The sequence below is a fragment of the Saimiri boliviensis genome, chromosome 9 (genome assembly GCF_048565385.1).
Source record: "Saimiri boliviensis isolate mSaiBol1 chromosome 9, mSaiBol1.pri, whole genome shotgun sequence".
NCBI lineage: Eukaryota > Metazoa > Chordata > Mammalia > Primates > Cebidae > Saimiri > Saimiri boliviensis.
Window position 1 is genome coordinate 8,188,652 of NC_133457.1, and position 26,285 is coordinate 8,214,936.

At 36.5% G+C, this 26,285-nt stretch overlaps 1 protein-coding gene across 11 annotated transcripts in view; it reads left to right on the plus strand.

Moving 5' to 3' along the window:
* Positions 1–26,285, plus strand: part of ATP2C1 (ATPase secretory pathway Ca2+ transporting 1) — a 165,584-nt gene that overhangs the window by 64,839 nt on the left and 74,460 nt on the right. For all 11 annotated transcript variants that reach the window (XM_010335812.2, XM_003925085.4, XM_010335813.2 and 8 more), the window contains 6 exons: positions 4,834–4,944; positions 6,431–6,547; positions 9,264–9,353; positions 11,794–11,829; positions 15,155–15,216; positions 15,721–15,829. In XM_010335812.2, the coding sequence (XP_010334114.1) occupies positions 4,834–4,944; positions 6,431–6,547; positions 9,264–9,353; positions 11,794–11,829; positions 15,155–15,216; positions 15,721–15,829 (525 nt within the window). The remainder of the gene's footprint in view (positions 1–4,833; positions 4,945–6,430; positions 6,548–9,263; positions 9,354–11,793; positions 11,830–15,154; positions 15,217–15,720; positions 15,830–26,285) is intronic.

Consider the following 26,285-nt stretch of genomic DNA (forward strand, 5'->3'; position numbering starts at 1 on the left):
TGTTCTTTTCATCATGCTAGTTGTTGCCTTAATCCCTTAGCTTTTTCTGTTATGTCATAGTTATATAGGTCCTGTGACAGATATGCTTTAAGGAGGTTCCATTTTGGTGTATTTTGAGGTTTTGTTTCAAGATTTAGAGCTTGTAGTGCTAGTTTGATAGCGGCAAATTGTCTCAGCATTTGTCTGATAAAGACTTTATCTCTCTTTCATTTATGAAGCTTAGTTTTGCTGGATAAAAAATTCTTGGCTGATAATTGTTTTGTTGAAGGAGGCTAAACGTAGGACCCCAGTCCCTTCTTTTGTAGGGTTTCTGCTGACAGATACACTGTTAATCTGGTAGGTTTTTCTTTATAGGTTACCTTATAGGTTTGCCTCACAGCTCTTGAGATTTTTCCTTCATCTTAACTTTAGGTAACCTGATGACTATGTGCCTAAGCAATCTTTTTGTGATGAGTTTCCCAGGTGTTCTTGAGCTCTTGTATTTGGATGTCTAGATCCGTAGCAAGGCTGGGGAAGTTTTCCTTGTTTATTACCTCAATATGTTTTCCAAACTTTTAGATTTCTCTTCTTCCTCAGGAACACCAATTATTCTTAGGTTTGGATTTTTAACATAGTCCCAACCTTCATGGAGGCTTTGTTTATTTTTTTAAAGTTATTTTTCTTTATATTGATGGATTGGGTTAATTTGAAAGCCTTGTATTCTGTCTCTGAAGTTCTTTATTCTGCATGTGTGATTCTTTTGCTGAGACTTTTCAGTGCATTTTGCATTTCTCTAAGTGGGTCCTTGATTTCCAGAAATTGTGGTCATTTTTATTTATGCTGTTTCACTGAAGAATTTTCCTTTCATATCCAGTATCATGCTTTTGATTTCTTTGGGTTAGACTTGAGCTTTCTCTGGTGCCTCCTTGATTAGCTTAATAATTGACCTTCTAAATTCTTTTCTGGCAATTCAGAGATTTTGTCTTTGTTCAGATCCATTGTTGGTGAGGTGGTATGATTTTTTTGGTGGTGTTAAAGAACCTTGTTTTGTCATATTAGCAGAATTGTTTTTCTGGTTCCTTCTCTTTTGGGTAGGCTATGTCAGAGGGAAGATCTGGGATTCAAGGGCTGCTCTTGAGATTCTTTTGTCCCATGGGGTGCTTTCCTGATGAGGTGTTCTCCCCTTTCCCCTAGGAATGGAGCTTCCTGAGAGCTGAACTTAGTGATTGTTTTTGTTCTTCTGGTCTAGTCGCCAAGTGGAGCTACCGGCTTCCAGGCTAGTACTGGGGAGAGTCTATAAAGAGTCCTGTGTTGTGATCCGTTTTCAGGTCTTGCAGCTGTGGATACCAGGACCTGTCTGGTGGAGGTAGCTGGGGAGTAAAGTGGGTCCTTGGTTATGTTTTCTTTTAGTGTGCAGGTATTATGTTGGTTGGTCTTTAGCTAGGAGGTGGCACTTTCAAGAGCTCATCAGTTGGGGTGCTATAGGGAGGCTGCAAACTTGCCCTAGAGACATCTGGTCAAGTATTCGGGTTTCTCAGGCAGTGGGCAGGGCCATAGAGCTCCCAAGATTATGACCTTTATCTTTGGCTACTAGGGCAGATAGAGAAAGACTACCAGGTTGGGGCAGGAATAGATGTGTCTGAGCCTCTCCTTGGGCGGGCTTGCTGCTGGTGCTGCTGTTCGGGGATGGGGGTGTGGTTTCCAGTCCAATGCAGTTATATTCCCAGGGGGATTATGGCTACCTCTGCTGAGTCATACAGGTCACTAGGAAAGTGAGGGAGAGCTGGCAGTCATAGGCCTTACCTTGTTCGCATGCAGCCCACAGTCCTAAAAGCTGGTCTCACTCTCACCATGCCTCCCCAGCATCACCGAGTCTTTTTCCGGGCAGCTTGTTAACTAGGGTGGAGAACTTATCCCAAACCACAAGCATCTGCTTTGAGAAAGCAAACAGACTCATAGTTTTTAGGCATCTCCACATACTGCTCTGTTTGTCGGAGAGCGAGGTACAAACTAGTCCTGCCTTCTCTCTACCATCTTAATCTGAGCATCTAGAGAGAGTCTTGAATAACGTGTATCTACCTACAGTTTTCAAGCTTGGAACGAGACACATAGCCATAAAAACAAACACAAAAACCTAATACCAGAACCACTCCAATGAGGACAAAGGTTTTTAAAAAGTACTTGGACTGGAAAGCCTAGATGATACTAAAACATTAAATACAATAGTATATCCGAGACCCAGTTTGTTTAAATATATGAGATAACCAGATCGTTTTAATTGCGCTGGCTAATCTTTATTTCTGTATATATGTAGACAAAGCTAGAACTTGACAAAGCAAGTTCTCTACCTTAGTAACCAGTAATAACTACTGGTATACTGCTTTGTTCTTTAAAATGTGTCTGCCATACTAGGCTCAAACTGTCAAACCAAGTTTTTCCCTTAAGGCTAGGAATGTCACATGTATGCAGGGATGAGAACCTTATCACACACTCACACTCAAATACCAGGTCTCTCAGCCCTTGGGTGTCACCTTCCAACTCCATGTTTATTTTATGCCATGCTATCTTTATATGTGTCCTTTCACAGTTTTCCTATTATGTGAAACACTAAACACCTCAACACATTTGCACTTGGTTTTGGTTGCTCAGTATTATTCTTTTTTTTTTTTTTTTTTTTTTTTTGAGACGGAGTTTCGCTCTTGTTACCCAGGCTGGAGTGCAATGGCTCGATCTCGGCTCACCGCAACCTCCGCCTCCTGGGTTCAGGCAATTCTCCTGCCCCAGCCTCCTGAGTAGCTGGGATTACAGGCACGCGCCACCATGCCCAGCTAATTTTTTGTATTTTTAGTAGAGACGGGGTTTCACCATGTTGACCGGGATGGTCTCGATCTCTCGACCTCGTGATCCACCTGCCTCGGCCTCCCAAAGTACTGGGATTACAGGCTTGAGCCACCGCGCCCGGCCTCAGTATTATTCTTGTGTGCAGTGAAACCAGTAAGCAAATACATGTAATAAGAATTATACCGTCTTGGTAGAAAAGAGATATAAAAACACAGATGTACAGATTTCACCAGTAATCTCAAGAAGCCACCTCTTCAGTCTATAGCAGAAGTCTACTTGCCACATCAGATCCTTTTACCCATCACCTTTATTCTTGAACCCCAAAGCAGGGCCAGTGCTTTTAGTTTTGTACCTGGTGTTTTTGAAATGAATAAGAGATTTTATTGATCTCTTTGTCACTGTAGGCAGTGTAAATATATTTGATTGTTCTTAATTTTGTTTTACGATCTCACAAGATAAAATAACCATGTCAACTATTTCAATTCTCATTGTTTTAAGATTTAAATCATTCTGGGGGAATCTTCTCCAATGTTTTACTTAGGAATGGATCAGTGAATTCTTTCCCCTGCCATTGTTTTATAGATTTTTAAATAAGGGTGTTTCAGTGGCTCTAAAACAAGTGTGTGGCTTTTGTAAAATTTCTAATCTTTCCTCCAAGTCTTTACATTTCTTAATTATGTAAAAATATTATGCTATAAAATAATTTCAGTAATTTGTAGAAAAGAAAAGTAATCCGTCTCCAATTTCTTCATATATTTATTAACCAATATCTTCTCATTAAACGTGGAAAAATACTACTGGTCTTTGCTTTAAAGTATTTAAATGTCCAACAGCACTTTTTAAATAAATGAGATTAGAAAACATGAATTTGGTTTTTCCAAAAACTCGGTCACACTGGGAGAATACTTTTTTCCTTCAACGATTTAACATTTTTTTTGGAGTCAAAGCTAAAAGGCATTATGGGTACAGGCTTCCCTAGTGACATTCTAATGTAATAGACTCTTCTTTGATTTCATTTGCTTAAAGATACTGCTTTAAACGTTTTAGGGAAATATTTTATCCTAAAAAGGTTCATTATCCAGGACTGAAAAGATCTTACCTGGAAAGCTTAAAAACTTGTATCTTGGCAGTAAAATGATCATTTTAGTTTCAGTATCTTAATCAAGGGGATGTGTGGCAATTCAAGTGTTTTCATCTCTTAAGTTTCAATAGTGGATAGCTTTTGTCTCCCTTCTATTTTAACTCAAAGCTTTCTGTCTGTAAAGAATCTCAGCTTAGGACTCAAAACAAGTCTGTATTGAGGATTTATTTCTGGAATTGTGTTAAACAGTTTTCTGTAGATATAGATATTTACTTAGGAAGCTGCATCAAGTAGGTACCTTGAATACTACTCTCTTGTAACTAACTCTGCTTGTTCACAGCCTTCCCCACCCTTCCACCAAGCCCCCCTTCACTAACCTGTACATCCTTTGCTTGTCTGATCTCTTTTACTTCCTGTTTTTCCCCTAGTTTTGGAATAGTTCTTAAAGTCTGACTTGTCATGGTGCTTTGGAAGAGTAGTCAGTGTCTTTTCTGGGTAAATAAGCTATGAGCTGACTAAGAGGAGTAGTTAAAATGGAGAAAGCTTAGCTGTACCTTGTCTTGCATGTTAAACATAATGAGTTTAGAGGATTATGATTATTTGTAAGCATCAGGATCTGCTAGACAGGACATCTGTTTTACTTGCTACTCTTATGTTGGTGGAGAAATAGCATGCTTTTCATTCAGTATAAAAATTTTGTGTTCTAGCTGGGCAATGATGGCTTAGTTTTTGAAATGTACTTTCTTGAGAAGTAGCATGTGGTTAGTATAAAATTGTCTTTCCTTTCCTAGGACTAGATACATAATTAGTCTGAAATATTTTTCTGACTGTGGAAAATAAGTTGCTGTGAACTTTTGGATTTTTATTATTCTAGACTGCATTACACTTGTTTGCTATATTCAAATATTTTTTTCTTTGGTTTTACTTCCTAGGTTGCACGTTTTCAAAAAATACCTAATGGTGAAAATGAGACAATGATTCCTGTATTGACATCAAAAAAAGCAAGTGAATTACCAGTCAGTGAAGTTGCAAGCATTCTCCAAGTAAGTGGTTAGTGGGGAGGAAGGGAATAGATGGTATATAGTCAGACACTTAGATTCTATAAATCAGTGCTGTCTAATTTAATTTCTTCAGTGATAAAAATATTCTGTTCTGTGCCATTCAGCATAGTAGCCACAAGTTAAACAGAACTGTTGAGCTTGACATGGGATTAAACCTAACAGAATTAAACGTGACTATATGACTTGAAATGTGACTAGTGTGATGGAAAAACTGAATTTAATTTCATTTAAATTTATTTAAATGGCTGTAGGTGGCTAGTGGCTACCCGATTGGACAGTGCAGCTCTAGAACATAATAGCATTTCTAGGAACTGTATTAGTGCTGTGTAAAAGAATTGGTTTGATTACAAAAATAATTATTAATGTAAGTAGTGGTAGCAGTTTTATCTTTTTTATAAGGGATTTCTAAGGTAAAGTAAAAAACAGGTACAAGTTTAGAATTGCAGATAATCTGTAATTGCTTATGTAGGCTCTTCCTGGTTTTCAAAAGTAGATGTATCTATTGAAACATGAAAATGATAATGTTTTTTGTTTTTTCTTCTATAGTCACATATTTTAGTGATAGCATTAGAAACATGGGTATCCTTTTTTATTTATTTTTTGTTATTATATTTATACTCTTTTAAAACCACTTATTTGTAGTATGTTTGTTTTGAAAGGCTTCATTATTGGACTCTATTATAATAAGCTTTTGGTTAGGGCAGCTATTTTAGGGGTACAGATAATTTTATTCTTCAATAGAATAAGAAATCATGAGGGAAGAGTAACCGAAGGATATAGGTAGTGTTCATAGAACATAAACTGTCCCAAGAACGGGTTCATCTTAACTTTATTACTTTTTAGTAATTTAGGAAGCACAGATTTTCAGCATGAAACAGTTACAGAGTCCAAGAGTAAAAATTAATACCAATCTCTCAGGGTTTTGATAGGCCCAGAGAACAAGGAAGGCATTTATGACCCATTGGATGTTCTTTTGGAGAAACTAATTTTAGAAAACAGCTAAACAACAATGAAAAGGAAAAAGCCAATTAAAATGTACAATTTTGTTTTCTGTAAGTCTTGTGGCTGATTGTACTATTTATTTTTCTCCCTGAATTTTATTTGTTTGGTAAACTCTGCCTTTTTGTTTACATTAAAAAAATTTTTTTTGTTGAGATACAATTTACATAAAATACAATGCACTTTTAAAAAGTGTACAATTTGCATTTTGACAAATGTAACCACCTCCACCATTAAGATACAGAACATTTTTATCACTCCAGAAAGCTCACCCATGTCCCTTTGTAATTAATCCCTCCCTCTCTATGTATCACCCCTGGTGCCAGGCAACCGCTGATAGGTTTCTCTCGTGATAGACTAGTTTTGACTGTTTTATTTTCTATAAATGTGACTATACATCATATTATATACTTTTTTGTGTTTTTCTGTGCTAACATTTTCAGTAACTTTCATGTGTAAAATCTAACAGGCTGATCTTCAGAATGGTCTAAACAAATGTGAAGTTAGCCATAGGCGAGCCTTTCATGGCTGGAATGAGTTTGATATTAGTGAAGATGAGCCACTGTGGAAGAAGTATATTTCTCAGGTCAGATACTTTTACTTCCTCTTCTACTGTGCAATTTATTAATACATTAACTTCTGTTATTTAGTTGCTTACTTTTGTGATATTGTTTATGGAGAAAGGAAATAATTTTTAGATGTTGTTTACCTAAAAATTTTCATTTGTTAGGGTTTACTATTAGTTTGGAATTCCTGTATTTTCAGTATGTATATCATAAAGACAACATTTTCCGTATGGATATATTATGCAGAGATAATGCTGTTGACAGTAGTGTCTTTTGCTGATATCAAACCTACACTTTTTAAATGATAGGAATGCCAGTATTTTTTAAGGTAATCATGGCCAGTTCAGAAAACCAGTAAAAGTAAGTTAGGTAGTTTAAACTCAGACTGCCTGGGTACAAATTACACCTTCATTTCTTATCAGTGTATGGTCTTTATAATCCTCTGAGCCTTATCTATAAAATGGTGATGATACCCTAGGGGAGATAGTTAGCTCTCAATAGATGATAGTTATTTATTTTTTCTTGCTAATCTTTTAGAAAAGACTTACTCTGTTTTTTTTTTTTTTTTAACTTGTTAATAATTGTGTTAACGTAGAAAGTTACAGGTTACTGTGATTAGTTTTGAAGTAGTTGGGTTGGTTTGCTAAATAAATATTTTTTGCTAAAAATTTCTTTTTAGTAAATGTCTGTGCCTTTTAACCTGCAGTCTTTCTGAAAAGATCTATGTTTAACTTTTCTAAAGGGCATTTTCTGCTAATAAGCTTAAATTTGCCAGGCTTAATTTTATAAATGAGTTTGTCTAAAGTAGCAACACTGAATTTTAAAGGTTAGATGAGGCCAGGCATGGTGGCTCATTCCTGTAATCCCAGCACTTTGAGAGGTTGAGGCAGGTGGATCACAAGGTCAGGAAAGCCTGGCCAATACGCTGAAACCCTGTCTCTACTAAAAACTACAGCTGGACATGGTGGCAGGCTCCTGTAGTCCCAGCTACTTGGGAGGCTGAAGCAGGAAAATTGCTTGCACCTGGGAGGTGGAGGTTGCAGTGAGCCGAGATCGCTCTGTTGCACTCCAGCCTGGGTGACAGAGAAGACTCCATCTCAAAAAAAAAAGTATCTGTCTTATTTTTTTGGAATATTATTTATATGTGTCTTTGTATTTCACACTTAACACATTCCTGCATTACCAAAGACTTCAGAAAGTATTGACATAGTTAACTCTGGATTTATAAATTATAATGATTTGAGCAGTATGATTTAATGTTTTACTTTCTTGATCCTGTTATCAAAGCTAGAGCACCTGTCCCTTGGGATTCCTGTGAGAATTAAACAGTGCCTATAATGTAGTTAAGCACAACCAAACAAATAACAGTAAATAGTAATCATTAATCATAAAGCACTGGGTGATTCTTTACTCCTCTGCGGCCTGCCGTCTATCAAGTGGTGTGCTTGGTACTGTGGCACAGCTTTTTCGGGGGACAATGAAAAAGACCATGGGTCGTGATGTTAATAGCTCACATTTTTAGGAACATTTTTTGGTTTACACGGTGGTTTAATATACATTCTTAGTTAATCCTTATATCAGTTCTTTGGTATAAGGTTCTGTTTTACCAGATGAAGAATCTGGAGCTTAAAAAGATTAAGGTGACACACAGGTGGCAGCAGCTGGATTCAAACTGTGGTACTGAGTCAGTAAGGTTAGTGGTTGGTGCCTGGAACCATATTGCAGTTGTAGTTTTATTTTGTTAGGGCAGTTGAATCATTTTAAAAAAATAATTCTTAGAATCACTTGGGGAGTGCTTAAAAAATGCTAAAGCCTGAGCCTTATGCCTGCAGATTTTGTTTTTATTAGTTTGGTGTGAATCTGGGCATTGGTATTGTTAAAAGTTTCTTACAGGATTCTGATGTGAAGCGGAATTAGGACTTCCAGGTAATGGAACCATGAAGGGGCTTTGGAGGTGGTGGCATGTCACCTCAGAGCTATGGTATCTGAGGGTTGCAGCTTTCTGGTGGGATAGATTCTTTGTAGCCTAGTTACTTTGCAACTTTGACAGTGATGTAGCATTTTAGCAGAGGAAGAGATTCTGACATCAAAGCTTCAGGGAATAGAATGTCCAGCTGGAAGGATTTGGGGTTGATGCTGGTGTGAGGTCATTTAAATCCTTTCTGATCAGGTTGGTGCTATAGTCCTGTTTCCTTAGATGCGATTTTCTCTGGTAGATAGAAACCAGGAAGGCTAGCCTTCAGGAAAATCTTCACTTTCTTCTGTGGAGAGGAGGGAATTTTTCTGTAGTATGTGAGTCAGCCACAGAATTGTAATCTACACCAGTATACTTAATTGAGTAATGTTTGAATGTCATTGTTCTACTTAGTGTTTAACCTAAATCTTTAGCTTAAAAATCATCTTCTTCTTTTCCTAGCCTCAGTAGAAATTCAGAACAGCTATATTTATTAAATTAATATACCAAAAACTGCTGTATGCTGTAAGGAATTGGTTAATTCTTAGTTTTAAGTATTGCTATTTAATTTTCTTTTGTTTTTCTGAAAAGGAACTGTTATGAAGCTTTTAAACACAGTTAAGTATAAACACTTTTTTTGGTAATCGAAGAGATATGTAAAATAAACCAAGTGTAGACTTTTGTAATTTTCCAGTCATGCCCTTATGATTTTTTTAAAAAGCTTTTGCTGAGAGAACTGTCATGCACACAACTGTTGAATTGCTGTTTGTTTTTACTTACAGTTTAAAAATCCCCTTATTATGCTGCTTCTGGCTTCTGCAGTCATCAGTGTTTTAATGCATCAGTTTGATGATGCCGTCAGTATCACTGTGGTAAGAAAAAAATTACGTATTTTTAATCTGTTGGGATTGGTTTTTACTTTGGAAAATAAATTGACAAATGCTCTCAGATGTTTTTCAGTATCCAAATTTTGCTTTTATTTTATTCTTTTTATTTTTGGAGACAGTTTCTTGCTCTGTTGCCCAGGCTAGAGTGCAGTGGTGCAATTGTGACTCACTGCAGCCCCAGACTCCTGGGCTCAAACTGTCTTCTGCCTCAGCCTCCTGAGTAGTTGGGACTACAGGCGTATGCTAACACTCCTAGCAATTTAAACATTTTTTTGGTAAAGATAGGATCTTGTTAGGTTTCCCAGGCTGGTCTCAAAGTCCTGGTCTCAAGTGATCCTTTTACCTGGTCCGGATTGCAGATGTGAGGCACTGTGCCTGGTCCAAATTCTGCTTTTATTATAGTTAGTGTAAATTTGAGTAATGTTCAAAAGTCTGTGATTAGCACACATGAAAATTCTTTATCAATCTGATAATTTTCACAGATACGAAATAATTTGTAATTATCTGATTAAATTTTAAATTTCTTTTACTTTGCAGTTGAGAACATATTTTAACTATTTGAGAATTAAAGTCTGACTTGTGAAATTAAAAATATTCCTTATAGTGCATGTTATATTTACTGTATATGATTTTATTCTTTCCAGCTAGGTTATTCTAGCTTTCATTGAACTATTTTCTCATCTTTTTCCTCTTGCTCCCTGTTACATTGTTGTATAAAAAATTTGTATCAAGTATAAGCACTTACTAAAGCAGGTATGTTATGCTTAAGAACACAGTAAATGTTTATGTAGAGTTGCAGTTCTTGAACTGTTGCTTGCAGTCTCCCAGAAATCCCTGAGACCTGGTCTAGCGGTATGTGAGGTCACAACCATTTTAATAATACTAAAACATTATTTGTCTTTTAATTACAAACTTTTGCATTAATGGCACAAAAACAATGGTGTGTGAAACTGTTAGAGCCTTAGCACAAATCAAAGTAATGGCATCAGACTTTATTAACAATCTGATGTTAATAAACTGTGTTTATTAACTGATGTTGTTTTCTTTCATGTTTCTCTTAAGTCTGTTCTTGATAAAGCAGTAAAAATTAATTTTATTAAATCTGGACCCTTGAGTACATACCTTCATAATCATTTGTGTAATGAAATGGGAAATATGCATAAAACCCTTTTGTATGTTGAAATACGGTGGTTGTCTCAAGGAAGGGTGATTTTGTGAGGCAAACTGGCTTTGTACTTCAGAGACTGACTCATGGACAAACTATGGGTGTTAGGACTTGGGTAACCAGCAGATTCTTATTTTTGAAAGTGAGTTAAATGAGCTTATCAGACCAAGGAAAGGTAACTGGCAGAATTTGTTGCTCATGATAGAATTCAGATTTTCAAGAAATAATTAGGGTTTTGGAAAATGTGTACGTATTCCTATGGGCTGGATGGCATCCCACTATTTAAGACTTTATTCCAGTTAGATCAGAAGTGATTTCAACAAATGTGTCTTTAAAAAAATTCTTATGTAATGTGTTAACCTTGGGGAAGATTTGGAGAATTGGGGAAGATTTGAATAACCAAGTGAACCAGTTGTTACAAAATATGTTAACTCGGGGGAAGATTTGGGGAATCTTGGGGGAAAATTGAATGAGCAATATTTCCCAGAAGACCAATGCATGAAGTTACAAAATCTGAAATGGTAAAAGATGCATTCAGATGCAAGATAGGTCAATAGATTTTAATATAATAGATTATAAAAAGTTCATTTATACAGTTTTATATTCTACATTGCAGATTACCTTTAAGTAACTAACACTTGTTGAGTTTTGGTGTAGTAGCCAGGAAGAATATCCACAATCATCTGAAAAATCTGTTAAAATACTCCTCCCTAAAAAAAATAAAATAAAAAATACTCTTCCCTTTTGTAACTTAACTGCATGGGGCTGGATTTTCTTAATATGCTTTAGTTTGAACAATATGTTACAAGTCAGATATTAAAATATAAAAATGTAAAACTGCGGTTTTCCTCACTTTTTTTTGGAAAATTTATTTTTTATGAAGTTATTTGTGTTAACTTGTAATGAGGTTTAAATTTTTTAGATGAGTTAATAAATAGAAATTAAAACTGACTAGTTGAAAAATTAATATGGTAAATATCAGCATATATAACTCACTTAACCAAAGGCTGGTCCTCAGTTCGTGGGAGCATAAAAGGGCCCTGAGATCAAAAAGTTAGAGAAGCTGCCCTGGTAATGGCAAGCCACTGTAAACTGTTAGCTTCTTCTCCCACAGGCCTTACAGTTGTGATTTCTTCTCCAGCTGATCTCAGTGTTTAAAATCTGTTACCGTGGGACTGCATATAGTTAGAAAAATAAAATAGAGTTAACGGTTGCTTGTCAAGTTAATGTTTGATTTAAAAGCCTTTTTCTTTTGTTTAGGCAATACTTATCGTTGTTACAGTTGCCTTTGTTCAGGTAAGTACTTTACTTTGCCAACATGAAAATGGCATGTTAATTGCTTAAAAATCAGGTGGTTTGTGGTAAAACCTACAGTTATTGGGGGGTTGTAATGCCCATCAGAACAACTTATTCTTTGTTTTTGAAATAATTTCAGATACAGACAACTCTCCAGGGAAGCTTATGGTGGGACTAAGGAACTGCTTTGATTTAGGTAGTGAGATGAAGAAAATCTAATTTTTTATTTGGTGATGTTAAGGATAACTGAAGCAGATGGAAACAAAATGCATAGTAATAGAAATAAAATCCAGCAGTAAGCTTTTTTATTTTTTCAATTAAAAAATTGGACCAGAGTTTATAGTTGCATAACACTATTATGTTTTAATACCTATTAAAGCTAAGTCTAGGTGAAACAAAAAAATACAGAATTAAAAGATCGATCTATTGATGTACCATTTGAAGAAAATTCCAGATTTCTGTGACTGATTCCGTAGCAGAATTCTGTACTTGTTTGCTGAATTTATTTCCTAGCCTTGTTTTATTTGAGTCTTTTTTTTTTTTTTTTGAGGAATTAAAATGCTTCTACTCATTGTTGGCATGGCCACCCATCCCCTCCCTTTAAAACAATTTCTCATTCCTCCATAGAAGGGATATTGTGACCTGGATCAAAGTAGTTGAAATAGTAAATAAGACATATGGAAGGTAGCCCCTTTTAAAAATTACTGTGAATAATGTGGAGATCATGTCAAGATTTCTATGAATAAGTGTAATCTTAGTTTTTTTTTTTTTTTTTTTTTTTTGTTTTTTTTTTTTTTTTTTTTTTTTTTTTTTTGAGACGGAGTTTCGCTCTTGTTACCCAGGCTGGAGTGCGATGGCGCGATCTCGGCTCACCGCAACCTCCGCCTCCTGGGTTCGGGCAATTCTCCAGCCTCAGCCTCCTGAGTAGCTGGGATTACAGGCATGTGCCACCATGCCCAGCTACTTTTTTGTATTTTTAGTAGAGACAGGGTTTCACCATATTGACCAGGATGGTCTCGATCTCTTGACCTCGTGATCCACCCGCCTCGGCCTCCCAAAGTGCTGGGATTACAGGCTTGAGCCACCGCACCCGGCCTTAGTTTTATGTTTATTTAAATATCTGAAGCTTCTGTAGATTTTAGATCAGTGTTTCAGAATATCAGCACGTTTCATTTTTAGTGAAAACATGGTTAACAAGAATAGAATTATTCTAGTTTAGGGAAAAATGTAATACTGTTGTATAAGCCTGAAGTTCATGCTGTTTTGAATCTGAAGCCTATACTTTCAGTCAAACGATGGTTATTCTTACTCCTACGATTTATTACCTGGGTATTTCTTGTCACTCTCCCAGCCTCTTAGGGTAATCAATCTGTAACCTAGTTTTTATTAGTTCTGTGGTAACCCAGTGTCAAAAGCCAGTTGGAATCAGATTATTTGCAGAAGGTTCGTGAGCTCCATTAGTAGACTATCAGGGTTCCACTTCTGGACTTTCTTGCATCTTTAAGAATGTGTCAGATATATGGAGTGCCTTACTTCAGGAAGATTCCTGCAAGTAGTATCACTGTGTATGGAAGACCGTACTAGCTTTTTCTCTTTGATCACTAGAAAGCCCCTACTTTCAAAAAACACCACAAAATTGTAATTTTAACATATCAATATGAATTTTACATATGATAGTGTTGTTATACACTGTAAATGGTGTGGCTAAGACTGACTACTGAATAGCTTTATGATAGGTACATTTGACGGAAATCTCACAAAAGGATGAAAACTATAAAAAGCCTAGTTTCAGATTGCTAGGTCTGATTCTTAGACAGATGTGACCCATCACCAAATACGCCTTTGAAACCAACCAAATAGTCTATAAACAAGTAAAAGTTCTCTCCCAAAAGATCTGTTTAATGTCAGTTGAACTTATAATGCTTTATCCAAAAGCTATTTATTAAAAATGTATAAAAATTCTTTATGCTTTATCATCATATGATGTTTGTGCTATATTACCTGTGTCTTAAGAATGCTTTTTATATTCCTTTCCGTATTTGTGTCCTGCCTTTTTTCTGGTATGTCTTTGTAATCTCCATTCCCCAAACCACTGTACTTCTTCCTAGCCATAAAAATAGCTAATTGTTTTATATAATCATAATGATGTCACCTTACAATAAATTTGAAAAATAACTTTAAGGCATTTATTAGGTTTTAGATGGTATATTTAATGATCATTTTGATATAGAGATATCTTTATAGTTGTAGGGAATAGAGGCTAAGAAATTAGACGAGATAGGTAAAGGTTGGGCAGTGTCTATGTCATTTATTACTGGGATCTAGGATTGCTGAGTGTTTTCTAGCATATTACTAGAAAATGTTAGAATCAGAATTCTTCGGTAAATTTCCAAATTCCTTAATATCCTTGGTGTGTTTGGGGTGTCATCTTACCATTTTTACATTTGTAGTTTTTCCTTATATTTGTCCCTCTAAGATTAAGTAGAGACTGATTGTGTTCTAACTTATTCTTATATACTCTTGTGTTTTCTGTTTGAAGTTTGTGATGGATATGACATCTTGACTGGTACTAGCACTGCAGTCATTTTAAAACACTCCCAACCTTTCTACCTCCACTTTTTGCCTTTCCCTCTTTTGACCTTAGATCAGAAGATTCTTTTGCTTAGTGCAGACATGAGGTAAAAAATAGCAGTGATGTGTGATGCAAGACTGCTCATGGAAATGTGGACTAAGTAGTATTGTGAGTTGAAGGATGTTTCTGACCCTTAGCTGTTGGTTATCCGGATGAAAGAAGGCTGGAACATTGTTAAAACTCCTGAGAATTTTCCCTTTTGGATACACAGGTTGATGGGAAGTATGTCTGTCAGTATAGAGCCAGCCATATCTTCAAACTTACTTTGTAAACCATTGCTATTAGCATGGGCTTAAATCCTTAAAGAATATGTTGTTTATAGTTAATTATCTTTGACTTCTGTGGTCATTAGACACAACATAAAATTATCTAAATTTTAAGGCTCAGTGATCTTTTAATGACTCAAGTTATGTACCTTTTGGACAGACTAGTCCGTTTTCATTTTTATTCTAAATAACCTTGGGTTTGTACATTGAATATTAAAAGGTAAAATTGGGAATATTTACTTATCAAAATTGATCACTACAATTTAACATTTTAAAATAAGGGATAAGCTTTTCTGGGTAAGAATATAAGCACAAGTAAAGGAAAAGATAAGAATTAGGGGAAATTTTAAAATAATGGTTGAGATTAATTAAGTCTAAATCAAATATGTTCATAGGAACAATATTTTACTTTTTTTTGTTTGAATAGGAATATCGTTCAGAAAAATCTCTTGAAGAATTGAGTAAACTTGTACCACCAGAATGCCATTGGTATGATTATTTTTTTTTGGTATGGATTTCTATCCCTTTAAAAATAGAAGTTGAATATGACTAGTACCGTATATATTGTTGTCCCCATTTTGAACATAAGGAAGACACTATTAATCTGACAGGAAAAGTCCCTGGTCTCATTAATGTAGCAGAATTGTGCCGTTGAAAACTTTAAAGTCCAAGATTCTTGAGACATGGATTTATTTAACAGATTTTGTATGTGTGTGTGCAAATATGAGCTAAGCATTCTTCTGGGTATAATGATTCATAAGCAGACCTATGTGATTCAGAAGATTGCTTCAATTTGCACATTTTACATTTGAACAAATAATCAGTTTCTCCAGTGATTTTCTGTCATCTCAATATCTTAATTGTCTAGAAACAATCTTTTTCTTGGTTCTTAAATTTTCTTTTTCTCAGATAAGCCCACTGGAAATAATTTGTTAAGATAAGTTGCATGAATTTCTTTTTTTAACCTTAGTTGTTTCTATTTCATGTTAACAGTGTGCGTGAAGGAAAATTGGAGCATACACTTGCCCGAGACTTGGTTCCAGGTGATACAGTTTGCCTTTCTGTTGGGGACAGAGTTCCTGCGGACTTACGCTTGTTCGAGGTAAGTTTGGGGATCTAACTGTAATAAGTGAAAATACTTGGATGTAGATTGAAGGATAAATATGACCAATTTTAAGGAATTAGTACATAGTTGATTTGAAACATTTGCTATTCTACTTTAAAATGTGACATATATAAACATGTTTTTTTTCTTAAAACCTGTCTCTACTGTACCATCTTTTGAAGTGTCTGTTTAGTGACCTGCAGATCTTTATGGAAACCTACATGTTAGGGACTGTGGGAGATGCAAAGATGTTATGATAGAATTCTTGTGACTAGGGAACATGTTATGTGTATACAAATCACTCAGCATAAAACAGAACTCAATAATTGAGTAAGAAAAGTTCAAAGAATAGGGTGTAGACATGTAAAGAAGGAAGAGGTTCTACCTGATTTGAATGAGATCAGAATATGTCTCAGACAACATGGCTTTGGCAGTGATAATTGAAGAGTATTACTGGACAAAGATGGGGAAGACATTGAAGCAATACTATTCAGATCACTATGAACATTCCAGTGTGATACTCTGCTGGGATATGTTAAGGATAGAAAATGTGTGATGGAATCAGATTTTTTGATTACCTTGAGGGGTCTATGCTGGTGGCAAATGTTGCCCTTAATTTGGCTGTAGTGTATAGAATAGATTGAAGAACTGGAAGATGGAGATAGACATCTAGTTTAACAGGCTTTCATAACCCATTAATATGCAGGTCTTATCCACTATTGGAATTAAGCTGTTTGTTAACACCTACGGAGCAGTTCAGTCTTGAAATGCTGTGGGTGTTCTTGTCAAGGCTGTGGAAGGCCTGAAGAACCTTTTAGACTACAATAAGAACAAACTTGGCTTAATCTTAAGTAGAGGCCTTTTTTTCAAATACTTAAAGTTTGTCCTTAGAAAGCTAATGGATTGCTTTAATTGGGTGAATAGGAATAATTGATAATATTGCAAGTGTTAGTAACTTTATAATTTTTTTCTCTTATTTGCAGGTCTTTTTAATGTTAATTCTTTCCTGCTCTTCAGTTCCTAATATTTTGTTGATGACAATACCTTGAATTATTCTTCCTCAAAGATTAAGTAGTCTTGTCACTTGGCATAAATTATCTTCCCCTTCCCCCAGAAAACCCTAATTTAAATTCATGGAATTTATGCCATTCTTTATTCTGGGGTACTTCTCTTCCAGTTGAGAAGCAGACCTTCTCATTGGGATAATTAGAAGATGGTGTTTCCGATTTGCACAGTTTGAGAAGTATAATGATAGAAACCTCAAAACACCATTAGAGGCCAGGCGCAGTGGCTCATGCCCGTAATCCCAGTACTTTGGGAGGCCAAGACAGGTGGATCACAAGGTCAGGAGATCGAGACCATCCTGGTCAACATGGTGAAACCCCATCTCTACTATAAATACAAAAATTAGCTGGGCATGGTGGCACATGCCTGTAATCCCAGCTACTCGGGAGGCTGAGGCAGGAGAATTGCTTGAACCCAGGAGACGGAGGTTGCGGTGAGCCGAGATTGCGCCATTGCACTCCAGCCTGGGTAATAGAGCGAAACTCAGTCTCAAAAAAAAAAAAAAAATCACCATTAGAGTTTGGTAAACTATTTTAGGGTTTTCATTTAAATAAGGGTTAATTGACTTTGTTAATTATTTCAAAGTTCACATGTAAACAGGAAAAAAAAAAACCTGTCAGTATGGATTGGTATGTATTTTATCTACTCAGTGAATATATATTGAAGACATTGAATGTTTTGTTGTATTTTTATTTTTATTTTTATTTGTTTTTGAGATAGAATCTCACTCTGTTGCCCAGGCTCAAGTGCAGTGGTACAATCTTGGCTCACTGCAAACTCCGTCTCCCGGGTTCAAGCAATACTCCTGCCTCAGCCTCCAAAGTAGCTGAGATTACATATGCCTGCCACCATGCCCAGCTAATTTTTTAGTGTTTTTAGTAGAGATAGGGTTTGCCATGTTGGCCAAGCTAGTCTTGAACTCCTGACCTCAGATGATCCACCTGCCTTGGCCTCCCGAAGTGCTGCGATTGCAGGCATGAGCCACTGTGCCCGGCTGACATTGTGAATTTAATAAAAATTATAAGGATATGTCTTGTGAAGTAGTTTATTAGTTATTACTGTTTTCCCCTCTGCTTGTTAACTTTGCAAACATTTCATCAGCACGTTTTATTCTGCAGTACTGTAGTTAGGTTGATTTTTGTTCTAGTTAATCCATTTTTACATAAACAGTTGAACATTTTTTTATTCTCTCTCTCTACCTTGATTTAGCCCTATTTGTTTTGCCTGCTACCTGGTACCCCAAACAGAGTTTTGCAGCTACTTTAACTGCATGTTGAAATAACTTTCCTTAAAGAGTTGGGAGTCTTTTATCCTGCATCTAAATTTAAATGTATTGACTTAAGGAATAGGCTGATAAAGTTGGTTTCTCTTCTGGACACAGACGCTGTTAGTTTTTGGAATTAGATTGGCTTATTGGAGTTTTGTTTGCTCAGTTTGGCTATGGTGATCTTTGGATAATTTGTAAGGCTAGCTGGTCATTTGATGCTACTTTATGAAATAAACTCTAATTAGAGTTTAAATGAATCAGAAAACTTAGTCATCTTTGGGATATTACTAGTTTCCTTCAAAGCACATAGATTTCACTTCAGAGAAAGCAAGTCTGTGAACTTGTGCTATGTAGTTAGTCCTCTTAGAGACTAGGCCTAAGGCCAAGGTTGCTACTTTAGTGTCATCATTTTGCAACTCTGATTCCTGTTAAAAATTTTACTGGTTTCAGATTTTGAGTATAAACTTACCTGGGCCCTCAGCAACTTCTTGTTAGCACATTCAGTGACCTGACTCCTGTACAACTTTTATCTGGTATGATATCTTCATAGGCTGTGTTTTAGCTTGGGCTCCTTTAACAAAATACCATGCCATTTTTCCACAGTTATGGAGGCTGGAAGTTCAAGGTCAAGGTCTGGCAGGATTTGGGTTCTGGAGAGGACTCTCTTGCTAGCTTGAGTGGCTGTCTTCTTAAAGTGTCTTCACATGGCAGAGACAGCAATTTCTCTCTCTTCATTACAGCCACTAATGGCATCATAAGGACTAACCTCATAACCTCATCTGAACCTAATTAACTCCCAGGGCACCATCTCCAAATACTATAACATTGACTGTAGAGCTTCAGCATATGACTTTTGGGGATACATAGTTAAGATTGTGATATGCAAAAACTGCCATTTTGTTTGTACTTTTTAAAGACTGGTATTGATATCTTAAGGAATTGTGTAGTTTTTCCCTTGTCTGTGTTGGGTTTTCAGAAGCCAGTAGTTGAGCCAAGATAGTTTTCCCTTGGTATCCACTGGGGATTGGTCCTAGTAGTACCCACAGATACCAAAATCCAAAGATGCTTAAGTCCCTTATATACAATTGAGTAGTATTTGTATATAACCTCTGCACATTTTTATGCGTAGTTTAAATCAGGCGTCCCCGAACTTTTTACACAGGGGGCCAGTTCACTGTCCCTCAGACCGTTGGAGGGCCGCCACATACTGTGCTCCTCTCACTGACCACCAGTGAAAGAGGTGCCCCTTCCTGAAGTGCGGCAGGGGGCCTGATAAATGGCCTCAGGGGGCTGCATGTGGCCCTCGGGCCGTAGTTTGGGGACGCCTGGTTTAAATCATCTCTAGATTACTTATAACTCCTAATAAAATATAAATGCTATTTCCACAGTTGCTATACTGTATTTTTAAAAGTTTGTATTTTTTTACTGTTGTATTTTAAAAATTTTACTTTCTTGGAATATTTTCTACTTGTGATTGATTGCATTCACTGCTACAGAGGGAGGACTGTATGTGTTGGTAGCAGTGGCTTTTCCAACAGGAGTCTGAGAGGCACTGATGGAGTTGGGACAGTAAAACGTAGAAGAATTGAGATTTGGGCAAGTTCTTTGTCCCCCACCCCATCCCCCACCCGCCCTGAGGGTTTTTATGTTAATTTTTAATGTATTTGAGAAGAGGCACCACTGACCAATTACTTGATAATAGCCAATGGATTGGTCAGACAGTGACTTCAGATGAAGTAATCTTATTGACTATGTATGCCTACATATGTACTTTTTGCATTCGTGAAAACACAGTGTATTCTCAGTATTGTTCCAGGTCAAGTCTGTATCAATATTTGAACAAAGAATTCTTTGTAAGAAAAAACAGTGTGAGGGTCACAGGAAAAAAGGTTGTGTTTTGTTTTGTTTTGTTTTGTTTTTGTCTTTTGAAAATATTTCACCTCTCTCTGCTATAAATTTCTAAGCCCAATAATATATCACTTGAAATGATAGCAAGACGTTCTTTCACTTGGAGTTCTGAATAAGTCTGTTGACACTTTCCTTAGTCATTCATATGCTTACAGTTGACCCACATCATTTTTTTAAAACATGTTTTTGATCTGATGATTTTCTAAACGTCTCCGACTTCTTACAGAGAATTACCACTTGGGCTAGGAGCCATGATTAAAACATTTTAATGATACTAGATTATCAGACCATTTTAATCTGGGCAGAAAGGTTAGTTCTATTAGGAGTCAGGATCTACTAGGGCCAAGCTCAGGAATCCAAGCTTAAGAACACACCAGTGGGCATTATATTGTGAGCCATTTTTTAATCTCATGAATCCTTGTTCTTTGTAACAGGATAGCAGTTTGGCTCAGTGAGTAGTTTCGGTGTCTTCAGGACTTGTTCCTTTCTGTTTCCTAGTTCTAAGGAGAAGTAAAAACCAAAGATAATGGGCATGATTGAGCCAGCACAGATATACTTTGGATACCTGCCACCTGAAGGAGTCATAAATAATCTCTTTGCCTGGAACCCCACGTAGCCATTATGTCCCTGTTAGTGAGACTCACATTTGTGCACAATCTTTTTGTTAAGACCCACTAACACGCAGCTTCCTCCACGTTGGGTAAATCCATTAGTGGAGCAATCTTTCTGTGCCAAGCATTCTGATTTCCTGAGTTAACAAAATACATATTCCATTTACTCAGTGGAAAAGTTAGTATTCTGGCAAAACCCAGGTTGCGATTCTGATTTAGTTTGTTAGGCTTTTTCAAAAAAGAACCTTTTCAAATATTTGAAAAGGTTCTTTACATTTTAGTAAGCAATATAGTGATATTTTAAATTTACTTATAAAGCTAATTTAGGCAAGTATAATTCCTTTCCTAGAAAATCAGTCTGTTATGAAACCATTTTTGCCATTTAGCCCATACTTAAAAACCATGGTACGGATCATTGTACCAGGCTACAGGGCTTAAAAGTGAAAAAGACAGTGTGCCCTCTCCATTGGCAGACACCAACTTGGAAACAACTGTGGTTCAGAGAATGATATGTGTCTGCTCATGAAGTGAATTCAAAGAATGATCTGTGTCTGCACATGAACCATGTGAGCTTAGGCAAGCTGCTTGATTTTTTTCAGGCCTGTTTTATCACTGTGACATAGAGTTTCCCTAGAGCAGTGCATCTCAACTTTTAATGTGCATCGGAATCATCTGGCCTCTGTTTTGGCAGATATGGAGTGGGGCCTGAGATTCCGCATGCTTAACCAGCTCTTAGACTATGCCAAAATCACTGGTCCATCCACCACATTAAAAAAAAATTATTTAAAACAGATTTATTGTGATATAATATGCATATCTTACAGTTCACACTTTTAAAGTGTGTCATTCAGTGGTTTTCAGTATATTCTCAGTTGTACATCCATCACCACAATCTAATTGTAGAACATTTTCATCACTCTCAAAAGAAAACCCATACCTTTGAGCATTCTGTATTTTCCCTGCCTCTAGCAGCCACTAATCAGCTTGCCACCGAAATACATTTGCCTATTCTGGACATTTCATGTAAGTAGAATTATACAATATGTAGTCTTTTATGTCTGGCCTCTTTCATTTAACATAGTGTTTTTAGGTACTTCATGCAAGTATATCATTGTTTTTTACTGCCAAATAATTTTCCATTGTAAGGATTTATATCTCATAGTTGGTAAATTTAATCCATTTACACTTACAGTGATTACTGATAGGAAAGGACTTATATCACTTTGTTATGTTTTCTTTTTTTGTTATCTTTTTATGTTCCTCAGTTTCTCCATTGTGCCCTGGTGTTTGATCTTTTTCCGATGCCCCTTCAATTAATTTTTTTAAAGTACCTTTTTAAATTCTAATTTATTTTCTCTGCATATTTTTATTTATTTTCTTTTCATATTTTTGTTTATTTTCTTAGTGATTACATGTGGATTACAATGGACATCCTAACCTTATAACAATCTAGTTTGAAGTGATGCCAACTTTGCTTCAATAGCATACAAAATTGTACAGCCCACACCTCCCTCACCTTTGTTATTGTTGCAAATGACATCTTTATATATTCTGTGCCCATTAACATAGATTTATAAGTGTTCTATGCATTTATAAGTTTTTAATTCTATAAAAAACAAACACAGAAGTCACAAACTCAGCATACAGTAATATTGACTTTTATGTTTACCTACATTGTTAGCTTCATTGAAGTTCTTTATGTCTTCATATGACTGAGTTACTTTCTACTCTCTTTCAGCCTAATGGACTGTCTTTTAGCATTTCTTATGAGTCAGTTCTTATTAGTGATGAACTCTTTTAGCTTTTATTTATTTAGGAATTCAAAAATTTCTCCTTCATTTTTAAAAGATAATGTTGCCAAGTAGAAAATTATTGGTTGACAGGTTTTTTTCTGAATACTATTAAATGTCTGCTGCTTTTGGGCTCTGTGGTTTCTGATTAGGCATGAAAATTCCATTATGTGATAAGTTATTTCTGTGGCTGTTTTCAAGATTCTGTCTTTATCTTTCAATGGTTTGATTATAAAGTGTCTCATTGTGAATGTCTTTGAGTTTATTCTATTTGGATTTCATTGAGCTCCTTGGTTGTATAGATTTGTGTCTTTCATCAAGTTGAGAAAGTTTTTAGTCATTATAGCTTCAGCTATTTGTGTCACCTTCTCTTTTTTCCTTCTGAGACTTGTACTGGCATACCTCATTTTATCATGCTTCAAAGATAATTTTATTATTATTATTAATAGGTTTGTGGTAACCCTGTGTCAGGCAAGACTGTTGGTGCCATTTTTTCAGCAGCATATGCTCACTTTGTGTCTCTGTATCACGTTTTGGAAATTCTCACAGTATTTCAGACTTTTTCAATATTATGTCTATTACGGTGATCTATGATCAGTGTGATCTTTGCTGTTATTATTATAATTGTTTTGGGGCACCATTAACTATGTCCATGTAAGACCATGAATGTAATAAATAAATGTTGTGTGTGTTCTGACTGCTGCACTGCCTGACTGTTCCTTTGTCTCTTTCCCTCTCCTTGGGCTTTTCTGTTCTCTGAGAAACAACTATATGGAAATTAAGCCAATTAATAACCCTACAGTGTCCTCTTAAGTGTTCAAGTGAAAGGAAAAATCGCATGTCTTTCACTTTAAGTCAAAAGCTAGAAATAATTAAGCTTAGTGAGGAATGCCTGTCAAAAGGTGAGATAGGCTGAAAGCTAGGCCTCTTGCCCCAAACAATTAGCCACGTTGTGAATGCAAAGAAAAAGTTCTTGAAGGAAATTAAAAGTGCTATTCCAGTGAACACACAAATGATAAGAAACAAAACAGCCTTATTTGTATATGTGAAGAAAGTTTGAAAGGTTTAGATAAAATGTAGCCACAATATTCCCTTAAACCAAACCTAATCCAGAGTAAGACCCTAACTCTCTTCAGTTCTATGAAGGCTGAGAAAAGTGAGGAAGCTGCTGAAGAAAAGTTTGAAGCTTGCAGAGGTTGGTTCATGAGGTTTAAGAAGAGAAGCCGTAGGCTGGGCGCGGCGGCTCACGCCTGTAATCCCAGCACTTTGGGAGGCCGAGGTGGGTGGATCACATGGCCAAGAGAGCGAGACCATCCTGGCCAACATGGTGAAACCCCGTCTCTACTAAAAATAAAAAAAATTAGCCGGACATGACAGCACATGCCTGTAATCCCAGCTACTTGGGAGGCTGAGACAGGAGAATTGCTTGAACTCAGGAGGCCGAGGTTGCGTTGAGCCGAGAGTGTGCCACTGCACTCCAGCCTGGGCAACGAGCAAAATTCCATCTCAAAAAATAATAATAATAATAATAAAAGAAGCTGTTTCTATAACATAAAAGTGCAAGATGAGCCTGTGATCCCAGCACTTTGGGAGGCCAAGGCAGGTAGATCACGAGATCAGGAGTTCAAGACCAGCCTAACCAAAATGGTAAAACCCCATATCTACTAAAAAATAGAAAAATTAGCCGGGCACAGTGGCAGGTGTCTGTAATCCCAGCTACTCGGGAGGCTGAGGCAGGAGAATTGCTTGAAGTTGGGCGGGCAGAGGTTGCAGTCAGCCAAGATTGCACCACTGCACTCCACCCTGGGCAACAAAGTGAGACTTGGTCTCAAAAAAAAAAAATGCAAGATGAAACAGGAGATGTTGATGGAAAAGCTGCAGTAAGTTATTCAGAAGATGTAGCTAAGATCATTAAGCAAGGTGGTTATACTGAACATTTTCAATGTAGATGAAACAGCTTTTTGTTGAAAGAGGATGCCATCTAGGACTTTCATAGCTAGAGAGGAGAAGTCATTGCCTGACATCAAATCTTCAGAGGTCAGGCTGACTCTTAGTAGGGGCTAATGCAGCTGGTGACTTGAAGTTGAAGCCACTGTTCACTGATGTTTTGAAAACCTTAAGGCATTTAAAGCATTAATTATGTGAAATGTACTCTGCTTGTGCTCTAGAAATGAAACAACGAAACTGTATAACAGGAGATCTGTTTATAGCATGGTTTACTGAATATTTTAACCCCGCTTGTATTAGTCCATTCTCACACTGTTGCAAAGAACTGCCCAAGACTGGGTAATAAAGAAAAGTTTAATTGACTTACAGTTCTACATGGCTGGAAAGGCCTCAGGAAACTTACAATCATGGTGGAAGACAAAGGAAGCAAACACGTTCTTCACAAGGTAGAAGGAAAAACAAGAAAAGAAGAAACTTCCAAACACTTAAAAAACCATCAGATCTCCTGAGAACTCACTATCATGAGAACAGCAGGGGGAGAACCACACCCATTATCCAGTGAACTCCTTGCCTTGATATGTGGGGATTACAATTCAAGATAAGATTTGGGTAGGGACATAGAGCCAAACCACATTACCACTGTTGAGACCTCCCGCTCAGAAAAAATGATTCCTTTTAAAATATTTCTACTTTAATAATAATGTACCTGGTTATCCAAGAGCTCTGATGGAGACATAGAAGGGATTCATATTTTCATGCCTTGTAACACAGCATCCATTTGGCAGCCCATATATCAAGGAATAATTTCAAATTTCAAGTTTTATTATTTAAGAAATAGGGTTTGTAAGGCCATAGATGGTGATGCCTCTGATGGATCTGGGCAAAGTAAATTGAAAACTTTCTGGAGAGGATTCACTATTCTAGGTGTCATTAAAAACATTTGTGATTTGTGGGAGGAGGTCAAAATGACAACATTAACAGGAGTTGAGAAGTAGTCCATTCCAACCCTCTTGCATCCAAGAGAGGTTCAAGACGTCAGACTTTAATGGAGGAAGTAAGGGCAGATGTGGTAGAAATGAGACGAGAACTAGAATTAGAAGTAGATCCTGAAGATATTACTGAATTGCTGCAATCTCATGATAAAACTTGAACAGATGAGGAGTTGCTTCTTATGGATGACTTCACAGAAAGTACTTTCTTATGGTAGAACCTACTTCTGGTGAAGATGCCGTGAACATTGTTGAAACGATGACAAAGGATTTAGAGTATTTTATAAACTTAGATGATAAAGCAGTTGGCAGGATTTGAGAGGATTGACTCCAATTTTGAAAGTGGTTCTACTGTGCTACCAAACAGCATCAGATGCTTCAGAGAAATCATTTGTGAAAGGAAGAGTCAGTTGATGAGATAAACCTCATTATTTTATTTTAGGAAATTGCTACAACCTCTGCAGCTTTCAGCAACCACCACTCTGATCAGTCAACAGCCATTAACATCAAGGCAAGACCCCCTACCAGCCAAAATATTATGACTCACTGAAGGCTCAGGTGATTGTTAGCATTTTTTTTTTTTTAGCAATAAGATACTTTAAAGTTAAGGTATATACATTGTTTTTTTTAGGCATAATGCAATTGAACACTATTTAATAGACTGCAGTGTAGTGTTAACATAACTTTTATGTGAACTGGGGAAACAAAACATTTGTGTGACTTTATTGTGATACTCATTTTATTGTGGTCTGCAGTATTTATCTCTGAGGTATGCCTGTATGTTATGTTTGATACTATCTCACAGGTCCCTTAGGCTCTCTTCATTTTTCTCTTCTTTCTGTCCTTTAGACTGGTGAGTTTCAGTTGTCTTGTTTT